At 40.0% G+C, this 16,030-nt stretch overlaps 1 protein-coding gene across 1 annotated transcript in view; it reads right to left on the reverse strand.

Moving 5' to 3' along the window:
* Window positions 1-1,948: 1,948 nt before the first annotated feature.
* The window catches only part of SDF4 (stromal cell derived factor 4), a 33,312-nt gene continuing 19,230 nt past the window's right edge, over window positions 1,949-16,030 (reverse strand). The window contains exons 5-7 of the mRNA XM_074934014.1: window positions 9,552-9,710; window positions 5,828-6,003; window positions 1,949-2,273 (exon numbers count right to left, since the gene is read on the reverse strand). Of these exons, the coding sequence (XP_074790115.1) occupies window positions 2,097-2,273; window positions 5,828-6,003; window positions 9,552-9,710 (512 nt within the window). The 3' untranslated portion in view covers window positions 1,949-2,096. The remainder of the gene's footprint in view (window positions 2,274-5,827; window positions 6,004-9,551; window positions 9,711-16,030) is intronic.

Genomic DNA, 16,030 nt, shown 5'->3' on the forward strand with positions numbered 1-16,030 from the left:
TGCAAGTCCTAGAGTAGTTGGGGTCTAAGTCAGTCTCTGGAAACTCATTTTAAAAAGGAACATCCAGCTACTTTTGATTATGAGTAGAACATGAGTAGACTTTCACAATTTCCCCACTCTTTCCCCCCTTCTATTTGACTTATTTTCACTTCATGATTCAATTTCTTTAATCTGAGGTCTTAAATAGTTTGTCTTAACGAAGAATCTCAATGCTGGAGCATTTCCAAAGCACAGAGAAAAATATTTAATGCAAAAAAGATCAATGTATATAAAAATACTTTGATACAAGCCATTTAACAAAAAAAGGGGACATTTTAAATCAAAACAAACAGCAATCTCTGTATTTACATTATATTAAGAGAATAAACTTGATCAGATAGAACACACCTTAATTGGAATTTCAAGCAATCCCCCAAAAGATGGGTTTTTTACAGCAAGGGTAACGCTAGAATAAAGTGAAGCATTTTTTATTTTAAACATGAGTGGCTATGACCCTGGTGTTACACAATTCTCCATAGAGATTACCGCCAAAACAGATTAAACCAAAAAGCTCAAGGACCCTTAAGAAGTTCTGAACTGCCTCTGCTAGAGCACAGTACAGCTAGAGAAGAGTGGGACATACATTAAACCAGTGGTGGTTGAGACCAATCCTACTTGTAGGGATTAGCTTGTGAGACCTAACCAAATAGCTCTACACATTTAACTAGTTTTAACAAATTTAACCAGACAGACAGAGTGAATTCTAATTAGTTGCAACACAGCTCATGATTCTAAAAGCTGAATCCATTTTTTCTGCCTGCAGCTCCCTGAACATTCACAGGTTAAGACATTCCCCTCTCTGTATTTAGAAATGTGAACCGTTTTGAAATGAAAGTGATTAAAATGAGCTTCTCATTCCCATAGCTGCAGAACAGCACAAGAGTGGGATTTCTGTGACACTGTAGATCAGTTTCCATTCTGCTTTAAATCGAAAAAAGGATTTCACTTGTAAAATTTCAAACACTCCTGTTTAAAAAGGAAAGTAATTTTTCAGATTGTGAAAGCAGTGTTGGAAAAGCAGTTATTTAATAGTCTCCAACACTGCACACCCAATATCCAGACTAAAACGTATTGTGAAAAATGCAAGAAGAGGAGGAGGATGAACCAAAAAAGTACAGATCGGGTTGGACAGCCTTTAAATCAACGTGGTTGCCATTTCCTTTCTCATGGCTGTCTGTTCTTTCCAGCCATATGGTTCCTGTCAGCAGAGTGCTAAAAGAAAATACTTACTCTGTTCAAAAACTTTGACTCAGATGCAGCAGGCTTCTCATTCATATAATGGAATGCAACGAAAGCCATGCCTGTCCAGCCAAAAGCAATGGTGAATATCAATAAGCTCCTCAGCAGTCATAGTTCATCTGATGGAGCCATTCACTTAGAGTGAATATTTTAAGAGAGTGTTCAAATTTTTCTTTTCTTCACCCGGCCAGTGGCCACTCTAGTACATTTAGAAGTGAGTGAGGTGAATATATATTAAAGGCAGCTGAAAACACAACCTAATCAGCCCACCTACATTAAGACAGCGTGCACCTCTGATGCAATTTACAGCTGACATTCATGAGCTGAAAAGTACATATCCACACCCCTAAATATAAAGGATCCTGTGCTGAGCAAAACCAATGCAGCTTTTAAGCCAATTAATTCCTTGCTGGATTCTCCTAGAATGCTGTCAGAAAAGAAATATCTGAAACGATCCCCTTTAAAAAAAACTAAGATCCTCCAATGTTAATGATGATTTTCATAGATCAGCAGCTTCGTAGGCAAGAGAAGTTAGATATTTAAAGATGCCTTCACAAGGCCTAAGCCGAACTTTCAGCTATAATAACTGCACAAGGTAGTATGAACTGGTTAGTCCAGATCTTGCCTTGTTACTTACAGCCCTTTCCTTCTTTATACTGAAGGTTAAAGGAGAAGTGCAGTTCTTTTATATGGACGGGGCTTTTTTTAAGTCTAGGACAACACATCATACACACACAACACATATAGCAGCAAGGTAACTTTCTTTTTGTTTTTGGAAAGCAAGAAGGTGCTTCAGAGCTCTGCAGAGATGAGCATGATCAGAACTCCTCATGGACATTACGTGCGTAGTCCATAAGCTTGCTGCCAGTGAAATATTCGCTGTATTTCAGGATCTCCTCCAGCTCCAAGTGATGGTTCTGATTCTCATCTGCCACAGCTATCATCTGCTTGGCTTCATTTAAGGCATTGTACTCATTCATAGGATCCATGTATTCCTACAACAGATAAGAAAGGATTCAATTTCTGCCATTGGGTGCAGTACAGCACATGCCTCCAAGCCAAAATTTGGAACCCTCAGCCTTTGACTGTTTGAGAAAATACTGAAGCCTCCATTATTTGACCCAAAAATGAATATAAATGATAGAAAGCACCAAAATACGTCAGTCGGCCCAGTCAATAACTTTCTTCTCAAAGGTCCTTCCAAACCCCATCCCCTCCTTGGTTCTACCAAAAGTCCAAAACTTCTCTGATGTTAGCTGGTGGCTGACTGCAACTGGTATTTCAACAATTTGTTTGATGTGGAAATTGGCCTCCAGCAGTCTTAGTCAGTGACAGAAAGTAAGAGACGTCTGCAAGTTTCCAGACACCAGATTAGACCTAGAATCAGCCAAGGAAAGATCCCACACAAAATAAAAGTAGTGGTTGCTCAGGCCCCACTAGACAACTTTAGGGATCTTTTTTATTTTTGTTTCCTCCCAATTTCTTTTTCCGAGGAAAATTACACCTGCAAGTAGAGAGGCTGAGTTAAGGTCTCTTTGATAGGCTAACCCTCAATCTTTTGGATTAACACTTTTCTGCATAGGCATTTATTACGAGACCTCTTCTACAAGTAAAGCTCATATGACTGATGAGAGAAATTATCTGAAACCCACTCTGCATCATGCTTTGTTCACAAAATTGCCAGGAGATGCAGATGCCTGCTATCTAGTTGTTCATGAACTGTAGGAGACATTAAGAACACAGCTTGACTTTTAGAAAGCAGGTTGAGCCTGCAGTGCTGGTAACAAACAATATCTTTGATCTTCTAACCTGAGCAAATGTGATCAGGAAGTCTCTGATGGAAGCCCTGGATCCATTTTAAAGTCACTTCACTTCCCAACTCTAACAAATTCTATGAGCATGTGCATGAGACACACAGACACAATAAGTATTCTGGTGATACCGGTTTAAAGGAATCTGTGCTCTGATAAAAGGACACCCATTGCCTCTTCATTTAGACTTTCTTAAACAATGTAAAAAGAAAAGGAGTACTTGTGGCACCTTAGAGACTAACCAATATATTTGAGCATAAGCTTTCGTGAGCTACAGCTCACTTCATCAGATGTATAAAAGTGGAAAATGCAGTGGGGATGTTTTTATACATACAGACCACGAAAAAATGGGTGTTTTATCACTTCAAAAGGTTCTCTCTCCCCACCCCACTCTCCTGCTGGTAATAGCTTATCTAAAGTGATCACTCTCCTTACAATGTGTATGATAATCAAGGATTATCATACACATTACATTGTAAGGAGAGTGCATTGTAAGGAGAGTGATCACTTTAGATAAGCTATTACCAGCAGGAGAGTGGGGTGGGGAGAGAAAACCTTTTGAAGTGATAAACACCCATTTTTTCGTGGTCTGTATGTATAAAAACATCCCCACTGCATTTTCCACTGCATGCATCTGATGAAGTGAGCTGTAGCTCACGAAAGCTTATGCTCAAATAAATTGGTTAGTCTCTAAGGAGCCACAAGTACTCCTTTTCTTTTTGCGAATACAGACTAACACGGCTGCTACTCTTAAACAAGGTAGATTTTCATGATAAAGGAAGGTTTTTCTTTCAAAAGACAAAACCCGATTTTTTCAGTTTAAGTTATTATTGAACAGAATTTATCAGTCAGACACCACACATGTGGAAAGTAAAAACACAAGGCATTTGTAAGGACTCTCCCTCATTCTGAACTCAAAATATTCCACTATGGAGAGAAAAAAGGATTCCATTCATGATATATGTAAAGCTCTTCAAGTCAGATAAAGCAGCAACAAGTTCTACCAGAGTAATTTCAAGGTGCCAATGGTTTCTAAGACTTACTCTCTGCCTGGCAGATTTTTGTAAAATGGAAACTAGAAAAATCCAAATTAAAATCTCTCACAATGACTAACCCAGAAACAAAAAACACATCAACCAAATGTGATCACCTGTTTTGATAAGATTGCTAAGAATGTCCCATTTTCTGTGATGACTTAGTTTCACACAAGAATTGACACTATTAAACTTTGGCTCTATTGAACATTAAAACGGAAACAAATTACAGAAGTTTCCACGACATCAGGCTTTGAGTAAATGAAAAAAATATAGATTAAAGTTGTAAGAGGTTTCTTTTCTTGCACGATTTATGGGTGTGGGCACTGGTGGGCACTTTTAGGAGGAAGCATTGCTTTACATGCACTGAGGACCTGGGACAGATGAAGCGAACAAATCACAATATTTAAAATTTGAGATGTATTTGTAACTATCAAATAACCAGGATTTCTGAAGGAAACTTTTGATCTAGACAGCCTCCTCCAAACCCAGTGTCAAAAATCTGACATGCAATACTGTGACACTAGCAAACCAGATTCCAACTTACACCAAGGTCCCCTTGCTCACTTGGATACTGACAAATACATAGCTTGAATCAGTCTGGATCACCTGTGTGTTAGTACTGGTAAAATAGGTACCCAAGTTATAAAAACGTCTTTAGTGTTTAGACTTTATTGAATGCTTGTAAATTGCTGCATGCATTAATCTCACATACAACATCTGTATCCCATGTTATAAGGCAAAGGTGGGCAAATTTTTTGGCCCGAGGGCCACATCTGGGAATAGAAATTGTAGGGCGGGCCATGAATGCTGAAAAAAATTGGGGTTGGGGTTCGGGAGCGGGTGAGGTCTCTGGTTGGGGGGTGCGGGCTCTGCGGTGGGGCCAGAAATGAGGAGTTCACTTTCCTCCCTACTATTCCAAATTTAGATTTTGGAACTCAGAACTTTTTGCACATGTTACTGATTACTCCTTTAATAAGCATCTAAACAGAGCATCTACCTTCTGGAATTTTGTTCTCTTATTGCTCACTAATCTTATTCCTCCCCCCAGTCCCCGCACCCACACACAAGTGACCTCCCTTAGACGGGAGAACTAGTGAGAAAAGACTCATTAATTCTAGGACTCCTTCACATAACAAGACAGAGCATAGTCTGCCTAATCTGATTCATCTCTAGTTTTCATGTTTTTAACAATCCAATCTCTTCAGAATCAAAATCTCTTAACAAAAAACAAATGCATGTGGTGCAGTCGATGGCGCACCTACTTGGCAACTTTTACAGGTAAATGACTTTTGAAAAAAGTATATTCACAAATCATGGTTCTCACTTTTTTTTTTTTTAATGAATTTGAATACATAGGTTGTCAGTTACTCACGTTCAGATCAGAAGTGTGCTTCTACTCCTATCAACAATTTGGTTTTGTGCACTACACATTTAAAAATTCCTATGCAAGGCAATATGCAAAAGCAAAACAAAAAAAACCCAAAAAACAAAAAAAAAAACCCAGCATGTAGGCTAAAGTTACTCTAGCATCCTTCTATATTTGTACCTGGCTATATTATGGTCCAAAATGTAAGCATAAGAACTGCATCTTTTCCATCACCCTTCATCTGAGGCCAGGTTTTGGCTTCCTCTGGGTTTGGAAAGTGCTGTCATATTTTCAACGATATACATAAATAAAATAATGATTTCAGAGTCACCCACCTCCAGCTCTTCCATGGTGACAATGCCATCGTGGTTGGCATCAATCACTTCCTCAAATTCCTTCTTTCTATCTTTCACCCAATCATCATCAATATCCTGAGCTTGCTGGTTCTCTACTGTACCAACAGGCAAGGAAATGAACTCTGAAAGGGTGAGTTTCTTATCTCCATCTTGATCTGTAATGCAAGCCAAAAAACAACTGGAGTGAGGAGTCTACTTACAAGTGTCCATTGAGAAGTAAGACATGAACAATTCCTAGAGTTCAAGGCTCTTGGTGGTACCCTGTGGTTTCAGCACAAGTGTAAGTGAGGAAATTATAAAACTGATTCCATTTGTTCCTTATAACAATTTTATCCGGTCTAAGTTATGTTTCCAGTTAAAGTAGAAAATAATCAGTCAAGGAAATGGCTGGCCAAGTGAAATAAACCCTGTGTTTCAGTGTTCACCTTCTGGTTATAGGCACAAACCCAACTCCCTAGGTGCAATAAGTCTGTAGCTCATACTGCTCAAACTGCTTATGCCTAGGGGTGATCCATGCCATCTCTGATCTGAAGCAGAGCAGCAGAGAAAAATGAACCATATACTGCTTACACTACACCTCACCTGCAGATAAAGCGACAAACAGGAACCAGTTCTTTTTGAAAGGACACTCAAAGGATATTAGGCCAAAAAAACTAACATGCTTTAAGAATGATTCAACTGAGAAATCTTGACTTGCAAGTTATTTCATTTTTCCAACCAAAGAGAAAGTTTAAAAAAAAAAAAAAAAGAGTCATGCAACGTACTGTCAGATTAACAGCTCACTATTGCATGCACAGTAGAGGGCTTTGTGCACCAGCTGGTCAGTCAGTCTGGCTATATGTAGAACACAATTGGTTCCCTCCGCTTCACCGCCACTTTCATAAACCATATGTGTCCTTTCAAACCAGTTTCTGGTTTATGAATGATGACAGCATGTTTTTAATCCTCATGAGCATGAACACAAATTGGCTACAGTGTTTTAACCTGTTTTTAAAATAGTCTTCACAATGTACACTTTTCCATAGTTTGTAAAGGTTTATACTATAAATTCCCATGCATATCTTAAGGCTTTACTTGTACTTATTTGAAAATTATTCCAGTAAGTCCCTTACTGAAAGACATACAAGTTGAATTTCTTCTTGAACATGCAGTTTGGAAAAATGAGAACTCTGGGTGTCTCCAGAGCCCTGGACTTGTGACATTTTAACAACATTAATTGAATGCAGTAGGGATTCTTAATATATGTGACAAGTGTTTCCTTGTTGATGTTTGAAATGATCTTCTCTTGATATTGTAATCTTTGAAGTGTGCGATGTGCATTAGAAGAAACCTACAGAAGGATTTCCAGTAATATTTTGTAAGACTTACTACTGATGATTGTGAATTTGTTTTTGAAATAATGAATTGTTCTAGCACTATTATAAAAATACATCAATCATTCTAATTAAAATGGTGACAGAGGAAAGTTAAATATATGAACCAGACTCTATTAGTAGTCCAATGAGAGGTATCACAATTTTATTTTACGTATTTGATGTTTGCCTGTGAATGGTATAATGAAGGTTACGTTTTAGTCATGGGTATTTTTAGTAAAAGTCATGGACAGGTCGCAGGCTGCAAACAAAAATTCATGGCCTGTGACCTGTCCATGACTTTTACTATATACCCGACTAAACCTGTGCCGGGGGTGGGGGGGGGGGGCACCATGGGTGCTTGGAGAAGTGGGCAGGCCTGGGACGGGTTCCCTACCCAGCTCCTGAGAAACTGCAACCTCCAGCTTCTAGCTCCACCCCAAGCCCCAGTTCTACAGCTCCCATTGGCTGGGAATCGCGGCCAATGGGAGCTGCGAAGGCGGTGTATGTGGATGGAGGCAGCATGTGGAACTAGGAGGTGAAGGAGGGGAGTTCCTGTCACCCTTCTGGGGAGCCCCCACAAGTAAACACCGCTCTGAGCCCCCCACACCCAAATTCCTGCTGCTGGGGAATGGGGAGGCTCGAGACTGCCCCAGCAGCAGCCAGTGCAACTGGCCAGGGGTGCCCGAGCTGCTCAGATGGCTCCCGGGGATCAGCCGCACAGGCTGCTGCACAAGTCACAGAGGTCACAGAAACTCACAGAATCCGCGACCTCCGTGACATACACAGAGCCTTAGGTATAAGTGATAACGTTTAAAGCTCATTTGTTTTGATATAACTGTAAAGAAGCATTGACAACCATCAAATCTGGGCATGCCTATCCTAGATAAACAGGAACATCCATCATGCTTTTAAAGATATATTCCAGAACCGACAAACTCTTGCACTTAAACAGTTTTTACATTCCAACAAGCAGAGAAGTTATTTTGATGAACTATTAACAAGTTAAAAAACACAGCAATGATTTTGTGGCAATGAACACTTGTTGAGGTATTAAGTTCTTAGAAATATCGACTATTTCCTACTTTAACATGCGTAAAAAGTATGATTCTGGATAATCTACTAGTGGTACCTGGAAAGGACAAAGTAGTTAGTTTCCACAGTGTCCTTGTCAAAGGGCAACCGAGCCCAGAACACCTCAGTTTTCCTCCTTTAGACTCTCCAGTAACTCCATGTGAACTTTCTTGACTCACTAATAACCTCTTTGGGGATGGTTTATTACTAAAACATAGTTCAAATAATCCATAACGAAAGTCCCAAACGTAGTCCATTTCTCACATCCAGCGCATACCATCCTCAGTCTCAGATCCTCAAGTTCAGACACAGCACATACTATGTTCTAGTGTCTTCCACCACACCCAGGCTCTGTGTCAGTCCTCTCTTGTCCTTGAACCAGGACCGCCACCCCAGCCCTTCAGCTCGAGTGCAACCCCGCTCTTCCTAGCAGAGCATCCCCCACCCCAGCTTCTCTTATGGGAGTTAATCCTCCTCATGGGAGCATCTGTCATGCCCCCTGTTCTGTTAACTGTTTTGTCTAAGACAGGCCAAGAGGTAGGCCCTTCCACTGTTCCCCTGGCTCCAGCTCTCTAGCGTGGAGTCATCAGTGGATAAGCTTGTCTACTGCACCCCTGCTTCAACCCTCTCTGGCCCTCAGTTTTGATTCTTAGGTTTAAAAGTCAGCAGACAACTCCCTCTGCTGCTCTCTTGCTTTCAGCCTTCCCCCAGCAGCCACCACAGCTTCCTTCGGGGAACTCCTCCAGTGTCCTGGTCTCAGGCTGCTCTCACCTGCTGATATCTCCCCCTTTAGTGCCCAGTGCCCTCTTTTAAGATTAACTGGAGTCAGCTGACCAATCATGGGTGCACAAGCATCTTCCCTCTTATAGAGCCAGTGTCACCCTGTGAGAGTCCTTCATGCCATTGAATCACAAAATGACGAGAACACACATCAAATCCACCTATGCTACGATCTGCTAGATTGAGTGACCTTGTAGTAACACAGCAGTACCCAAACATACTGTAGTATGGTTGGGTCTTGCCTGTATACAGTGAACCAAAAATCTATAACACCCTTACAGTTAGTATTGAGTTACAGGCAGAGTTCACCATTGATATAACTAGGAGCAACTCCATCGAGTTGCCTCCAGAGCTGTACCCTGATGATAGCAGTTTGGTCCCATCCACACATACAAGATCAAACCATGTTTCAGTTTGTTCCAGGATGCTACCATGATGTAACATGTACCCAAACAGTAAGTTTTGTAGGGTACACAGGTCCCAAATAACTGACATACCTAGATCACGGATGATTTCTTTGACCATAAACTTCAGCATCCCCCTACTATGCTCCGGATGAAGAAAAGACAAGAACTCTTCCTCATTCAGTAACAGGTCAGCAGGTGGATTGTCAGCTTGGTACCAGCGGTCTTTCAGGTTATCTAAAACTTCCTGTGCTAAAAAAAAAAAAAAAAAAAAAAGTGTAATAATCAGCCCTGGAAACTTAATAGTAGTATAATATTCTGTATTTGGAGAATATAGATTATTTACAGTTGTTAAAATACAACACAATTTTTCATGAATTTATGTAAGATAGACTGACCTATCAGCTGGAACCTGTTTTAATACTTCAGGGTACTAAATAAGTAATAATCTCTTACAATGATGGAATGTTTCACTCCAAAATATCCCAAACTATACAAAGAAATCATTTCCTATGCCACTGAAATATAGCCGCCTTTGGGACAAAAACAACTTTAGCAAACACTAATACTACAAAACAATTTAGTACAGGACATGGAGAGTATTGAGAGAGCCAAGACAATGGGGTTAACACTTCTTTGTTTGGAAAAAAAGTGCCATGGTATCTTTAATGGCAACAAGTTGTCAGACTCAGTATTTTGGTTTTATGGCTTATCTAAAAGATCATCTTTAGCAGCACAATACCCCCTACTACCATGCTGGTAACTGGTTCAGAAAAGACAAAAGACTGTCACCTACTAAATCACAAAAACACTACACCGCTTAAGTGTTCATTGAATGTCCCCAATCCAAACAGACTTCTCTGAACTGGATTTGCTCTTATAGATTTTTCAGCGTATCTACTAAGTTATTGGTATTGGTACTCTACTGGTATTCTGTGCAATCCTTACATCACGATTTGAGGACTCCAGTAACTCAGAAAGAGGCTACGGGCCTATTACAAGAGTGGGTAGGTAAGATTCTGTGGCCTGCGACATGCAGGAGGTCAGGCTAGATGATCATGATGGTCTTTTCTGACCTTAAAATCCATGAGTTTATGAAGAAAGTCATAGGCACTCTCAATGATCTGCTCCTTCCAAATTTCTAAATTCTATCAATTTCGAACAGCTAGAGCCATACTTAAAGTTTGATTAAAAAAAAACTCCACACCCCCATATGTACCATGTACCACAAATGTACCTTATGTCTGAATCATTTTTGACTCAGCCTTCAAAAACAAAAACAAGAACACCCAAAGACCTTGGTCAAAGACTAAACCTGTGAAATTTCAGTCCAATTGATGAAAGTTTTGGAAACTTATAAAAGACTTAAACAGCTTAGAATGGAAATGCTGTGGCAACCTTAACCATAGTTATCATTCCAGCTGCACAGTAAAAACTAAATTTACATTTCAATGAGTTTGGAACTCCTCTCAGTAATCCAAGTGTTCTATATTAGAATTGGAGTATCTGAGAATGTTTTATTTAAAAAATTGGTTGTATTATAGAGCCAAACCTTGCAAATTCTTCAGTTATGGTTAGAATCTAATAAGTGGAACATTTTTGCTGTAAGGAGCGGATGCAAATTTAACCACACATGCACAGAGTTACATCGGAACAAAAAAGGCTAGCTTACGCTTCTGTTCCTTTCATTTTTTTGCATGTGTCATATGGCTGACAAGCATTTTTTTTTTTTTAAACGCGGATGTTTTCCTGAATTTGACTGACTGAAAAAACTACTATCCGAACAATAGTTTCCACTGAAAGTACACTACAGAATTGTTTTTTAATCTGCAATATAATTTACAATACACACCTAGACAGTCTGGGACTGAAACTGAACTTGAAGGGATTAAATACATAACGTTTCTCTCCTCCTATTTTGGGCATTTTTAAGGACAGAAACACTCGAAGTCCAGCCTCTCTCTCACACCCACCCACCCACCCGCTATGCCAACATACATTTAGCAAGACCCAACAACATTCTACATAATCCTGTGATGCAAGTCCAAAATTAATGTGTAAATTCCTTGTGACAGGGATCATGTTTTATCTGTTTGGGGAACTGTCTAACACGCTTTTGGGTGCTGTTAAATTATAAATAAGGAAGAAAGTATCAGTTGCCTCTATAGTTCTAGAGCCATTTCATAAGTAATGATCCTTCCCCAGAATTTAGAACAGGGTTTATCACAGAGGGCAGGAGGAATCCTTCAAGTGGTCTTAATATGTACTCCAATTATGGGGCAAGTTTGGAAACAAGCACAAACTACAGTTTACACTGTATTTTTTAACCTGAGGTTCCCTCTGTCCATTTCTTACAACAAGTTCTCCTTCCAGCTTTAGAACATGCTAGTCAGAGTAATACCAGGAGCCAGCCAGAAAGGAGTTAAAATAACCAATGCATATTTTGAAAAGAAGAGCTAGACAATCCAAGTTTCCTGGGCAACTTTCTTGCTCTCAGTAAGTGCCTGATCCAATGACTATTGAAGTTAATGAAAAGACTACCCACTGACTTAAATGAACTTTGGATCAGGCCCCTAAAATAGATTCTGATGTGCACATGGCTGCTCATAAGCATCACTGAGCATATATTAGTTGCAAGGTCTGCTTACACAGTCTTAACATTGACAACCCTAAATATTTAAAAATCATGAGTCGGGCTCCCTCAAAATTGCCCTTTTCCTATGTGGATTTTAGTCACAAGTGAAGTAAAATTATAGTTTCAACCTAGTCTGCCGCACCAAACTACCACCCAGTGCCCTTACACTTTGGATGTCCCAGTATCAGAATGGCAGGGATGTTGCAGGTCAGCCCTACATTGCATTTACACAATTACTGAGTAAAAGTGCCATCCTTACACATAGCCTGGACCTTGAGAGCAACATGATGAATATTTTATCTAGACTATCTAATCAAAATAAGATATTGTACCGAGAGACTAAATGAAAAGTAATTCTGCCTGTCCTCATCCTCAGGAAGTGGTAGACAAATTAGTTTAATTTTCTCAAACAAAGCTCAGTTGTCTGTTGCCCAGGTACTAAAATTAACTGTACGCACAATTTCCTTATTCAGCAAATCTTAAAACATTTTTATCTGATCAGCATTCCTGTAAACTGTAGTTAACCACAATGCCATAAGATATGGCAGGGAAAACACCTGTATTGCATAAAATTCAAAGGCCTATTTGCATTTTAGTTGCCTTTTGATGAGTGGAAACATAACCCACTTTCAAATGACTAATTCCTGCAAGGAAAGACTAACAGTAAATTTAATACTTTTGAGACAGGAAAAGAAATTACTCCTTAAACAGTAACCATGTTTAGAACAGCAACAGGTGAGATTCAACACAAAACTGCAGAATGGCACAGAGCAATGTTCAACCTCACTAACTTGAAGAATCTCTTTTTGCATAATATGGAAATGAGAAGGCTTTGAATTGATCTGATTTTGCTGCTATATTTGTAGTATTCGTTGAGTGCTAGGCAGACAGTATACACTTCATATAGTTTCTTGCATATATTTTGTGTTTATATATAAATGATAATGTTCTGCAAATTGCAAATCCCGCCTTCTCATCATTTTAACAAACAAAATAAACAAAAATATTGCAATAGGACTGAAATCGTACACTGTTTTACTAACTAATCAGCTTGCTATGCTATATATTTGTCCACAAAAACAGAAGAGCAATGGAAGCATTCAGCACCGAGATGGAGACTATTTTCTGGATTTGGTCCTCATAAGAGTAAGAGACCCAAAACCCTGGCTAGTCACAGGGACAGTGTTAGTTCAAACCCACCATTATCCTAACAGCTTTGACAGATCTTCTGTTATCCAAGTCTTAAGTATCTCCTAAGAAAAGACCACCCACTATGCAAAAACTGCAGTGGTACCTTTTTTTTTTTTTTTTTAGGGGAGGAGGAGGGGCATATCACGCTATCTGGAGTGGTTGACTGAGAGTGCCAACCTGTCAGTTAAACTTGGCTAGCTGGAAAATACCTGTCTGTGATGCTTTAAAGGGACTAACATTTCTTGCTTTGGGGCTTTTCAGACCCTCCCACATCTCGGTGCTCTCCAGAGGAGTCTCTTCCTTACTCTCCCTGACCAAATCAATTAAAGGGTCAGTAAACGTTCCCTTATCAGCACAACAAATCATAGTCACTCCCATCTCCGTTTTGTGGTAAGCTTTCCATCTATTGACACGTACAGTTTGTACAGCTCCCTTGCCATGAGGCTTCTTGACAATCCTTCCCAACAATTGTGCATTTTGTTTTTCCTCACTAGAATCTGCACTAACACCAAATCATCAATATCACATGATCTTTCTTCAGCACGCCTATCATACCAAGCCTTCTGCGATTCCTGACTTCTTTCCAGGTTCTGTTGCAACAGATCCATCACAGCTTGTAAATTCTCTTTAAAACAAGTGACATACTCCCCTACAGGTTGTCTTGTCTCCTCGGTACTACCCTCCCCAAAGCCTTGAATTAAATCTACGGGTCCCCTAACCAGTCTCCCATACAGGAGATCAAAGGAGGCAAAGCCAAAAGACTCTAGGGGGACACTTCTGCATGCAAATAGCAAATAAGGGAGTAACGCATCCCACTCCTTCTCTCACCTGGTGCCATACATTTTCAGTACAGCTTTCAAAGTTCCATTAAATCTCTCCACCAGACCATTAGTTTCTGGATGATAGGGGGCAGCCTTTAAATGCTTCACTTCAAACAACTCCCACAACTTTTTAAAGATAACAGACATGAAGTTTGCACCATGGTCTGACAAGATGAAATTCAATAAGGACAAATGCAAAGTACTCCACTTAGGAAGGAAGAATCAATTGCATACATACAAAATGGGAAATGACTGCCTAGGAAGGAGTACTGCGGAAGGATTATAGCGGATCACAAGCTAAATAAAAGTCAACAGTGTAATACTATTGCAAAAAAGAAAAAAAAAAAAAGAAAAAAAGATCATTCTGGGATTGTTCTAAGCAAGACACAAGAAGTAATTCTTCCATTCTATTCTGCGCTAAGGCTCAGCTGCAGTAGTGTGTCCAGTTCTGGGTGCCACACTTCAGGGAAGATGTGGACAAATTGAAAGAAGTCCAGAGGAAAGCAACAAAAATTATTAAAAGGTCTAGAAAACATGACCTAGGAGGAAAGATTGAAAAAACTGGGTTTGTGTATTCTGGAGAAGAAAAGACTGAGGGGGGACGTAACAGTTTTCAAGCACGTAAAAGGTTGTTACAAGGAGGAAGATGAAATATTGTTCTCCTTAACTTCTGAGGATAAGACAAGAAGCAATGGGCTTAAATTGCAGCAAGGGAGGTTTAGTTTGGACATTAGGAAAAAACTTCCTGTCAGGGTAATTAAGCACTGAACAAGTTACCTAGGGAGATTGTGGAGTCTCCATCATTGGAAGTTTAAAAGAACACGTTAGACAAACGCCTGTCAGCAATGGTCTAGGTTATTACTTAGTCTTGCCTTGAGTGCAGAGGACTCGACTAGATGACCTAGTGAAGTCCCTTTCAGTCCTACTCTTCTCGGATTCTATGACAATTTCCCTGCGAAAACCGACCTGCTAAAAATGGTGAATAGGGCAGTGGCTACCATCGGAGCTTTGATATTAGATAAAACTGCGGCTTCAGGTTCAGGTGAGCCACACCAAGTATATATTTCTTTCCAGTCCTGGAAGGCTTAGTGAGGGATACTACAATATCTGCAGACACTCTGGTAAACACCTCTTTGATTATAGGCAATGGCTGTATAGCCATTAGCATAAATGGCCTTGCAGGGTCCCTTTAATCTCTTACACTTCTGACCATAAGTCAGAACTCTTACAGTAATTTTGTATTGTCTCAAACATGTGAGGGCAATACAAATTCCGTTTAAGCCTGTCACAGGTTCTTTCCACTCTTAAGTGTCCTGTGAATGACAATCATGAGTTATCTGCAGCAACTCTCCTCTGTATTTCTCAGGCACAATTACCTGCTTGCAAACCTCACCAGTATGTCTCCTTCTACCAAAAAACAAAAACAAAAAAAACTACCTTTTTCTTCCCCAGCAGGGGTATTATTCTGAGCCGCAACCCTCTCTTGGTCCAGAGAAGGGTTGGCTTGTTCAGCCTTCACAAACTCCTCTTGAGCCTCACTTAAGTTCAGAGCAGATTCTGGCCACAGCAATGGCATTTTCAAATTCCTCCTCTGAAGACAAGTTATTACTCTCAACAAAGAACTGAGGGCATTCCCCCAGCCCCTTTCCAGTCCTCCCTGCTTTGTCTGTGGACAGAGGAGCCCTCTTTCTGGCTGCGAGTTATAACATTAACCTGCTTAGACATGGCTAAAATGTTACTACCTATTAAAATATCAGCAGGAAGCAAATTCCTGATGCTACCACGACCTCACCCTTAAAATTCCCCTGCTCAGGGTGGATCTTAGCCAGAGGCACAGTCACAGAGAACTCAGTCAAAGCATTACACTTAAACTCTTACAGGGAGTTTTGTCTTCCTCTCACCAAACTCTCCTTAACCAAAGTGAC

Source organism: Natator depressus, chromosome 18 (genome assembly GCF_965152275.1).
Source record: "Natator depressus isolate rNatDep1 chromosome 18, rNatDep2.hap1, whole genome shotgun sequence".
NCBI lineage: Eukaryota > Metazoa > Chordata > Testudines > Cheloniidae > Natator > Natator depressus.